This window comes from Neltuma alba, unplaced genomic scaffold (genome assembly GCF_004799145.2).
Source record: "Neltuma alba isolate B1F8T4 unplaced genomic scaffold, ASM479914v2 tig00004680_pilon, whole genome shotgun sequence".
Taxonomy (NCBI): Eukaryota; Viridiplantae; Streptophyta; class Magnoliopsida; order Fabales; family Fabaceae; genus Neltuma; species Neltuma alba.
Window position 1 is genome coordinate 70,395 of NW_021633812.1, and position 11,609 is coordinate 82,003.

Below are 11,609 nucleotides of genomic sequence, written 5' to 3' on the forward strand. Positions count from 1 at the left end.
TCTCTCTCCCCAGACACTCATCTCTCCACAATCATTTGGTACTTTCGTGGATTCCTCTTTAAAAAATTAGGGTATCCGTAATATATAAAGAGTTGTTTTTTTTAAAAAAATAACAGTTTTTTTTTTTGGGATTTTTGTGAAGCTAATGGTACATTTAATATCTTAAAATATTCTTTAGTATAGTTAGCACTCTGAATATTTTTTTTGTTTTGCTATGTAATACCTTGAAGTATTTTTAAATGCAACTTTGCACTTACCAATTTAAAGTATTGAATGTATCAAAAAGTAATTAAAATGCTAAAGGTATCTGAAAAAAAATTTATGGTGTTGAATGCACTAAAATATAATTTAGAGTATTAGACACGCCTGAAAAAATATTTTAAAGTGTTGAACATATCATAAAATACTTTAAATTGCTAGACATATCAAAGAAAATACTTTAGGATTATGATCCACATTAATCAAAAAATCTATTAATACTGGTTAAAAATAAGAAATATTTGTCTTTTTTCCCCTGAATATGCCTATATTTATAAGGAAGTAAATCAATGAGAGGTTGGCCAAAAAAAAAGTAAGGGGGAGAAATAGTGAGGAAAAAATGAGAGAAAATATAGAAAAAATATAATTAATTAGGGTTAAAATTTAATATTCAGATTACTTTAATTATGTCTTATAAAAATTTGAAGGGGCATGACCAATTCAAAAATTTAGTCCGATAAGCAAGGTTGGAGAAAGTAATCACTAAAAATTCTTACAATCAATGAATAATAGACTTGTTATCATTTTTACACTGAAATTTATTATTGCATATAGTTTATTTATTGTGAGAGTTTTTACTTTTTTTTTAGAAACTCATGATCATTTTTCCTTATTAATTTATCATCAATTTATTAATTTATTATACAACGAGTGTGAAGGCTATAAGGCATATATTCTCTAGGATATTATCTTACCCACTACGATACATTGTTTTTTACAGCGGCTTTGTATTTGAAATGATTTATCTCTTTATTCCTTGTATTTCTGAAAATAGTTTTAGTTCCATTTTGAATTTTAACTTTTCTTTTTCAGAAAATTTCTCATCTAATTTAAATACTAGTTAGGCCATCATTAAGTTATATTCGAGTTATTATTAATTAAATTAATAACATATATAAAATTTTTATTTTAGACAAATAAAAGTATTGAGATGAGACCTGAAAATAATACAAAATAATAACCTTTATATAATAAAGGAATAATATCTCTATTGTATAAATAATTACATACAGAGAAGTTTTTGGGGGTAAAATAAGTAAGTTGTGAATAACTGTACAGGACCAACTAGTGAATGATTCCCCCAATCAATATAATAATTATCCGGTTTTATAATTTGTTTTTATTTTTACATTTTTATTTCAAAAAAATGATCCACCTTTAAGTGCTTAAAGTCCATTCTTATGTACTCCGGCGGTTCTTACTTCTTAATATAAAAATTAATTAAGATCAGATTATGTTCTAATATAAAATTTAAATTATTATATCTTTTATGCATTATTTTTTAAATATTTATTTAACTTATAAATTAATATACAATCTCATGCTATGATGATATTTTAGGGTTTATGTCAGATTTGTTATTATTAAATAATTAATTTAAATTTTTAATCCAGTCAAATGGACTAAATAATATGCATACAGTAATATATACATTTGCAAATATATATCATGGTTGTTTTTCCTATACACTATATTCGGTCCTTAATATAAGGACCAGTTAATTATTTAATTTAGTTATAAATATAAAACCTTAATCTACTTTTGTTTTCAAGTAATCCTCATTGTGCTTACAAGTGTTAAAGCCTTAACATTCAAGGGTAATTCGAATGTATACAACTAGTAAATGAATTTTAAGAAACATAATATCTATTCGATACAAATAATTAGCTCAACTTATTTTTTTAATATTTTTAAATTAGTTATCTAACTCTTTTTGTTAAATATTTGAGAGAACATCACCTTTCTTTAGTTTTTAGTTTTAATAGTAGCATTCATTTATGTGGTTGTGAATATATGATTACTTTTTATTTTAAACTTACATAATTCAAAATATAAAAATTTATCAAGAACAGTTCGATTGTGATCCGATAATTGAATAAGTTCGATAGCTGATTCGATTTTGTTAACAAAGTTGAATCCTTTGGAGCTTTAAATACGCCAACTTTAGAAGATGTGGATTCTTTGGGACATAGTTGCTCTCTCCATCGCACATGTTGAGGAAGACAATGAATGAACAGCTAATAAGGCTGAGGCGGTGACCACGTGTGGTCACGTGCGGTGGAACACGCCCCACCGGCTAAATGGTGTCCGGGAAATTTCAAAGGGAAAATTACACTCAACGATAAAATTTAATTATCTTAAAGTTTATTAATAATTGAATAATAACAAGTTTTAGAATAAAGAATGATAACATGTTTAGACTGATCATTTGTTATTATAAGTTTTTGATAATTCAATTTCTTTCTTAGAACCTCTTAATAATTTTTCTACCTTCAGATAATTTATTTATAGCAGAGTAATTACAACACACTTCACTATTTGTATTTGTGAATCAAAAAAATTTATTAAATTGTTAATTTTTTACATTATCATTATCACAGAAAAGATATTAAAAATATATTTTTTATTTTCTCTCACTTATTTATTTTATCTTTTTCATGTATTTATGGGGTATTTAGTATTAGACAAAAGTGTTTTTAAAAAGCATTTCTTTTTAAATCGAGTCAAATTGATTTCCATCCAAACACCTCTTGTGAAAAGGTAAAATTAGAAAATTCTTATTAATTACCCAACAGATGATTCATAAAACAAATTTTTACCTACAACTGACTTATAAATAGAAATACGGTAATAATACATGATTCAGAAAAGCCAAAAGAAAAACTCATGCAATCCTAAATATAACTAGTTAGGGTGTAAGGAGTTAGTTTAATTTTTAACATAAAGTATCATTCAGCATTTTAATTTTATTTATGATGTATTTAACACTCCTAATTTTATTTTTATTGTATCCAACACTCTTAGTATTATTTTCCAATTACCTTATTTACGATTTAAATTGCTGGATAAACTATAAATAAGATTACCAAAAAGATAATATGAGAATGTTGATATAACTAACGATATAGTATCAACACGTTGGATTATTTTACCCATTTTTTTAATTTATTCAAATTAATCAAACACTTAGCATAAAAAAATATACGACTATTATTGGTTATAAAAAATGGTGAAGAAGCAAAGTTGGACTCTATTGTGCAATTAATACTACATTATTCAGAGGGAAAAACGGGAAGGGTTATTGGAGAAGCACATGACATGATCCATCGGGGAAGGTATAAAGAACAAAATCTAGGGGGTGTCGCCCTTTTTATTTTAATTAAATAAAGAAATTAAAAAAGGGGGTCGCACGTGTGCGTTCTTTGAGAGATTCTTCGGAGTTTAATAATCCGTCCCAAAGTTCAAGACTTCAAGGAATGCGAGGGCTTTCATAATGAAACCTTGACCAACAATAAAATATGAGTTAGCATGTGCTATGATCTATTTTTTTATTTTATTTATAAGTCACTTTAATATATTTTACACATGCTAAGAAAAACTTTAAATTTTATTACTTTCATTTAGAATTTAATAGCTTTTTAATTTTATCCCTGTTTATCTATCTCAGTACCCAATAAGTAAAACAAAAAATGTATTCTATGCTTTCCTTGCTAGAACCAAGATCACAAACCTTGCCCGAATCCTTAAGCAATTCCAATTTTTCAGCCTCCCTAGCAAAAACACATTCCAGTTTCATAATGAGGGCTGTGACCCAGTTACCTCAATTGTTTTTAATAACCATGGCAGGGAAGAATTAGTAAGGGAAGAAAAATCAGGAACATGAGAGAGAGTTGGAGCTTGAAGAATGCCGCCCTAAAGGGTGGTGATGAGGGTTAGGTTTTGATTCATTTGATTGTGAGGTTTTTGGTAGGCGAAATGAGGGAGGATGTTTGGGGGTTGCAAAGTGAGGTGATGAACTTCAATAGATTGAAATGCAAAAAAGCAAACTGACATTATTTGAGGGGCAAGAGATTTGTTGCAGACTATGTTATGATAGTCTCATGTGCAGTTACTCTTATTTCAAAACTTGAATCCAAGGAACATACCAGACATTAAACTGGTTGAAATAGTAGTTTAAGGGTCGGTTGTCGGACTGAGATCAACTCAGAGTCTAAATAGTTATATTAAAATAATATAATTTAATTGAAAATAACAAAATATAACGAAATATAACAATAATTGATTATAAATAAAATAAAATATAACAACATTAAGAATTTTGATTTTTATGGGTCATCATTAACTAAAATTAATAATCATTAATGCCAAAATTATTATAAAATTCATTTAAATTTATAAGAGGTGAGATATTAGAAGCTAAATGAGAAAAAAAATAGAACCAATAACAATATAATTATCCGAACCAATTTATTACTGGTTACACCAGTTTTTTACCGGTTTTTAATCGGTTTTTACTCTAGTTTGACCGGTTCGCTACCGATTTAACTTCCCCTCCAGTTTAATCCCAAATTGAACTAGACCACTGGCTGGTTCACGTTCACTGGTTGAACTGCCTAGTTCAATCCAGTTTTTTATTCTCTGCTTGAATCTGAAAAACTAAATTTATTGCAAAATTCTTATTTTTAATTTTTTTAATATAAAAGTGCGTTTACATGAGGTGCAAAATTATGTCACTAAATAATTTGCACAGCTAAATACATCTCCAACTGTTGAGTGTACTTTTATCCTTAAAATTAGTTACCAAATTGCTCCACTTAAAATCATTTAAGTAAAAACGAATTCAAAATCATAAAACACTCATTCTCATCCAAGACAATTTTATCTTTCTCATATCACATCACCTTATATTTATATTTTTCAAATTAAAAAAGTGAAATTGTTCTAAAGGGAAATGATTTTCACTTTTTTGCATTTAATTATAATTCATGAAATAAGGAGAATGTCAATATCACGGATCATCGTCATGTTTACATCGAAGTCTTTAGTTTTAAAAAAATTGGTAAGCATTTAAAAATTATGATTTTATTTTTTATCATAAATATTATAATTGAGACTTCTACGGTATCTTTATGCATATAAATTGGTGTTACACGTGAGGTCAATAGAGGTGTTCATGAGGTCTGGATGCCCACTATATCGCTCAAACCTGCAAAAAAAATACTTAGCCCGGCCCACAAAAAGAGGCTGAACAAAAATAGACATTTTTAGGCCGGACTTATCACTGGGAGAGCCGGGTAGTGGACAAGTTGCCACTGTCTTTCCCATTTGGGCCTGTCTTGAAAAGAAATAGATATATTATAATATTATTTTTTCAACCACCATCCTTTTTAATTTTGGCCAGAAAAATTGTCCCTTTTTTGTTGCTTGCACTCTTCATGATATCAATTTTTTTTTTCAAATAATTATGAGAGTGTATTATTAAACCATTACTCATTAATTTAACCAAATTGATAGAACCTTGAGGCTAGGCTATTGGGGCTACAAGTCTCAAACTGTGGTTAAGGATAATCACAACTGAATCTTTGCTTTTTTCTAGCCAAAGCCTTTGGAGTTAAAAATAGAGGTAGTTTTAATCCACAATTTTAATAATTTAATTTCATATTTTATATTTATACATATAAGGTAATTTTAAATATACATTTTTAAATGCAACAAGATCCATATATCATAGTTTATTTAGCCAATACAAGTAGATTCATCATAAACACAAGGATAACCTCAATATATAGGTGATAAACATTTAAACCTTATCAATTTTAGCTTACGTTATGTTCTACATTTTAAGACCAAAATGTAGGCTCATTTTGGATATTTTAAGGTATGAAATTATGAAATCCATTTGAAATTCACAATAGTATTTATAAGATATAATTAGAGCTTTTTTTTTTTTACATATAATATTAGTAGGGTATTATTACTTGGATAGAGAAGCCCGTCTTGCTCAGCCCGCTCTTACCTTGTTCATAATGATTAGGGTAGTAGATTGCATTTTGCAGTCTGCTCATTTTTCGTGATGGGCAGTGGGTAGGAGTCAGCCCTGCTCATGAACACCTCTAGATGTCAAAGCCTAATTTCTAATCCTCTTTACTTGTTTTTTATCAATGATAACTGTGTCTAAAAATCGGTACACTGACATTTTAAAATATGTACATAAATTTATCTTATACATGGTATCAAAGTCTGATTTTTCATCTTTTTTTACTTGTTTTATTTTACAATGCATTTTATATTTTATTTTTAATTTAAAATTAAGAGAGTATAACTACTTAACATCATTTCTACAATGTTTATGGAATATTTTTCTTCTTATTCAAATAAAAATATATCGAGCATCATTTACATAGGGTTTTGAAGTGTTCTAATCTATTTAGGATGATGTAAGTCATTATATAGAATAGAAGAAATTGTGTAATCAATATAAAAGAATTTGATTAAAAATAATTAATTGCATTTTTTACTTTCCACAGTCACTACAAAAAAATAATTGTGCAATAAGCTTGTGGCAAAAAAATACCAACACAATTAGAAAGGTTGAACATAGTATTTACTATAGGATGGACGACATTCATCGATGACAACTTTGTTTAAAAGAATGAAGAGGCTAAGTGATTTGCTGAAATATGGTACTGGCATTTTCATATTATATATTTGAATGGTCAATACTTACTTATTGAATTTTTAAAATAAAAAATAGCCTTTTTTGGCTTAAAATAAAATTTTTTGCTAACAGGATTATATCTATTCAAGGTTAGTATTTGCTGGAAGGAATAACTCTAATAGAAGGTTCAAAGTAAAACACTTCAATGGCGGAGACTTTTGTTTTTGGGTACAAATAACAGAAACTATTTGCCTACATTTACATGATAATAGTCGCTTAAACCCACATTGACATGAACTGTTTATCAATCCTGAATTTCAGGCCCATTAAGCTGACCCATAACCACACAATCGGCCTCCCCAAGTCCCTACATCGCACAAACAGCGTCCAGCGCTTTCACGAGGCTCAATCCATCATTTTCTTCTTCAAACCTCAAAGCGGGTACCCTCCCACGCAACCGGCCTCCCCGAGCCCCTACATCGCACAAACAGCGTCCAGCGTCCAGCGTCCAGCGACCAGCGCTTTCACGAGGCTCAAACCATCATTTTCTTCTTCAAACTTCAAAGCGGTACCCTGTTTCTTCGTCGCGGGGCACGCCCACGTAGCCTAAGCTAACTCCACCGTTTTCTTTCAGCCTTTTAATCAGGTTTGTATCCATACTAGTAGGTATAATATTCATATGTATGCTCTTTTATGGAGTTAAGCCGCTGCTAATTAAGAATGACCCCGGAAGCAGGTAGGCGGAAGTATATTGATCATGTTTATGGAAAAAAAAATGTTCTTATACTTATACTGTGACTCGAACGATTGTATTTTAGTAAAATACCGTTGCAAATTTGTGGTTAGGATAGTGCCTTAAGTCTGGAACCCAGCAACCAGCATGGAAGGCTTTAGCTATCGCCGTGTCATTTTTGTTGACTTGTGAAAAAGCTATAGCAATTTTGGAATGGGCATTATTTAGTATTTGGTGTAATTTTTGGTGTTTGGGACTTGTGAATGTCTCTATGACGAGGAAATGGCTGAATTAGTTGTTTTTTTCTTTAAATGTTTGGTTGATGTTCGATTTTTTTCCATTTAGTTGTAAGATGGGGTTATCTGGCAAGAGATCCAGAGAAGCAGAAAACAATGATGTTGATTGGGATGGTTACAGTGACATGGAGAGTGAACAGGCAAGTATTGGCTGGAAATTTCGTCCTCTTCTATCTAATCTTTATGATTTTTTTTGGGTGATTGAGGGCTATTTTCTGATGTAGGTGGAGTCTGATGCAGAGGACTATGATGACGACGACGACGAGGAGGAGTATGAAGATGATGGGGAGGGAACCTGTGATGACGAAGATGGTACTGTGGAGGAAGATAAATGGAACAATGATGAGATGGAGCAGCTCGAGAAAGAGTATAGGGAACTCCATAGACAGGAGCAGTAAGATTTCCATCTTTATGGATGTAAATGACTTATTTTGCAAGATTTGAAGTTTCTAAATGATGTTGAGATGTTGGAGACTTCCCTTTGTAGTTGTTATTGTATACTGGATGTTTACTAGTCATGATGATCTTCCGTGTATCTGTCTAGACTATGAGGTTTCAAACTCTTGGAGTTATCAATTATCTAATGGACCGTAAGGCCAATTATGTTCTGATTCACAGCTTTGATTGGGTAAATTTACCGCGTCAAACACTATTCTGTTCTATAATGATGTACACTGGTACTTTTTTACTCTTTCCCTTTCTATATATATTTTAGGCGCTTCTTAAAATATTAATAAGGGTGATTTTGATTTTTTTTTTGGGGTCAATTTTTGAAAAATGGAAGAACTCCAACTGTTTTTAATAAATTTCCTTTTTTTCGTTTAAAAAAGTTAAAAATGATTTGCATATAGAGAGGGGGTTGCATTTACCAATGTGTCTTTCTTCTTTGAGAGTTCTCAAGGTATTGGGGATGATTGTTTGCTTTGGTGTTTTTATTGTGTTCTTTGAAAATGCATCTTTTTGGCAAAAAGTGTTTTTTCCTATATTTATGAGCTTGGATATGGCCAAGAAACAGAGTAAACCACACTCATTGGTGGTTTTGCACGTGTACAATTCCTGTTTGGTTGCAACCTGATAATGCATTATTCATTCTCTTAGGCAATTGTGATCTCTATATTAGACTCTGGTCATGGTCATGGTGGAATCATTTTGTTGTTCCAGTTTTATCTTTAGGAGCATAAATTCTGATGCATGGAAAATTCTTTTTCTACTTTCAGAGATACTTTAAAGAATTTGAAGCGTCATAAAGATGAAGATCTCCTTAAAGGTCAAGCTGTAAAACACCAGAAGGTATGATGTCAACTAACTAATTTCCTGACATACGTGCGTGTGTTTTTTTTTTTTTTTGGGGGGGGGGTTTAAATTGATATAAATTATTTCATTGAGTAATGATTAACTATTTTCCTATTACTTAAACCTTTTTCCCGGATCCTTTTCCTTTTTTAAATTATTATTTTGAGCGACCCATTTCTTTCTTATTACAGTAACACGGATTTTTTTTTTTTTTTTGGTTAGTTCTTTTGTAAGTGCTTTCAATTGTAGTTGTTGCCATAATATGAATATAGTTCAATGGACGTTTTCCGTCCTTTGCTCAGTTTGTAATCATATATTTTTGTTTTTCCTGAAGGCACTCTGGTACAAGATTCTTGAGCTTAGAGTCTTAGTTCAGAAGCCATATTCAAGTTCAAACAGGCTACCCCAGGTATTTTCCTATTCCCCTTTCAAGATTACTATGACATTTTATTTATCATATAAGAATTTTGTGCCAAAGAGATAAACTTTTTGTAGGAGCCAGCCAGGTCTTCATTATATGGTTCTGATGAGGGTGTTAGTGCAGCATATTCAGATCTTATGACTTCCTGCAAGGAGACGTTAAATTCTATATTGGAATTGCAAGAGGTATAATTGTTTAAAGGCTTAGAAGAGAATGTAGAACTGTTCTCTTGCATTTTATGCAAACAGAAACCATACTTATCTATAGTACTATGTCTTTACTTCTCTCATTTTTTTATGCACTGATAGTTTTCTCCTTATATTAGGCCCTAGTTGCCCAGAATCCATCTATTGCCCAAGCCTCTGATGGTAATTGATTTCTTTTTGTTGTCCTTTGTTTTCCCCCTGTAATTTAACCTTAACGTTAACATATCCTTCTCTGTTGATTGTTTATTTTAATGTTTTTATTTTATTTAATTAAATCCTTGAAATTTCTGTTGAGGATTGCATGGAACAGTCCCAATAAGAAGCAACTAGCAATATAACTTTCCCTAGGAATTGAAATTCCGTATGACAGTATTAGGGATTTTTCCATTGCTTGTGGTTGTGTGGAAAGATGTTAGATTCAAGGTAGAATCTTCTCTGCTTTGGTTTTAGTATGTGCCAGAAGTGAAGACATACCTAAGTTGAATTGCGAGAAGAAGTTGGGTATTGAAATCTGTCAGAAGGTGGAATCCTTATGTTTTTGTTAGGGAAGAAGATAAATGTTTGGTATCTAATTTAGTGCATTTATTGAATTACATCAGTGACTCGGATTTTATAAATTTTTTGAATTATTGAATATTAGATTACAAGTACATTTCAACAATGGATATTCTTTTTTTGGCAGCCTGAAAATGCTAGGGTTGAGGTGGGCATGGGGTAGATGAGCCTCTATTTAACAAGTATGGTGGCTGCAGATTACTATAGTTTCTGTGAAGTTACAGTATGCTAGGTTGTTTAAATGAGAGTGAATCTTTTTTTAAGCGCTGCAGAACTTTGGAAGATTGTGATTAGTGAGTTAGTGACTGAGCATACATTAGAATGTTCTAGTTTCATGCTGGCAAGGTTTCTGTAGCTGTTATTTTTCTACTTCATGCTTAGGGAAAATAAGTTTCTCTTACTGACTTGCTGCAGACTCTGGCATCTGCAATTGCTTATCTTGTGTATTTGGGGAAGGAAGCTGGAAACAATTGCTGTTCTAAATATTCTATATATGTTAGTTGTCTGTGGAGGTCTTGACAGATTATTAAAGGCCTAGAGAAGGACATAACTTACTTGGAGTTTGGTGTAAAAGAAGGATATTTTTATTATGTCCAGGTTTTCAGGTCTTGGCAGATTATTAAAGGCCAATGCGATTTTGTGATGCATAAGAATAAATAAAATGGCTATGCAAAAGTCTGGATGCTGCTGCTGCTACTGCGCAAATGCATCTTAATTCATGAGAAGCATGCAAAGAAAAATGAAGATTAGAGGGGGAGTATGTGGCGTAAAATTTATAAAATATTGGTCCTAAAGCTTAAGGGCAATATGTTACACTAATGGAAATAGATGCATTGTCTGTTGCTGTCTGTGCACGTTGTTGAAAGGATTTATATTTACATTTCTTTTTGGATGCGATATAACCTTTACTCTGTTGCATATCTGCTTGAATTGTGTTCTGAACTAACATGAATTTGTTTTATCTTCTAAAAGGTTCAGGAAGGTCACCAAAACATTTAGACACTTCTAAGAATTTGGATGACAATTTTGATGAAGAGTGGTCACAGATTTCTCAGATGCATAAGAGGTATTTTTCCTCATCTTCTTGGACTCTTATTTTGCTAGACGTTCATTTCCCCACCGTACTTCATCATTGAGGCTTAGTTTTGTTGCTTGAACCCCATCTGTGGCAGTAATATTTGAAACTTACCTTGTTATGTATTGGTGTAAATTTTCTTATTTTCTATCTTGCTAAGTACCCCCACAACCAAAAAAAGAAAACTGCACACATGAAGTGATCTATTCCCCAACTTGTGAGCAGCCCTAAATCATGGATCTTCGCTACTTCTAAACTTTCTGGATTCATGAATGATTATTTCAAATTAAATTTCAGAAGAAAATAATGTGATCTTTTGCTTTTTCCAGTTTT

At 31.1% G+C, this 11,609-nt stretch overlaps 1 protein-coding gene across 2 annotated transcripts; it reads left to right on the forward strand.

The window, feature by feature from the left end:
- Positions 1-294: 294 nt before the first annotated feature.
- Positions 295-11,374, forward strand: LOC114745445 (protein AATF). Of its 2 annotated transcripts, none has more exons than XM_028933601.1 (8): positions 295-303; positions 7,783-7,866; positions 7,951-8,120; positions 8,944-9,016; positions 9,354-9,428; positions 9,515-9,625; positions 9,766-9,808; positions 11,174-11,374. In XM_028933601.1, exons 1-8 carry the CDS (start codon positions 295-297, stop codon positions 11,335-11,337), a joined length of 729 nt encoding a protein of 242 aa, XP_028789434.1. In that variant the 3' UTR covers positions 11,338-11,374. The 2 variants fall into 2 exon arrangements, with proteins under 2 accessions (XP_028789434.1, XP_028789435.1); XM_028933602.1 differs by lacking the exon at positions 295-303 and adding an exon at positions 7,318-7,343 and having other exon boundaries at positions 7,776-7,866.
- The last annotated feature ends 235 nt before the right edge of the window (positions 11,375-11,609 follow it).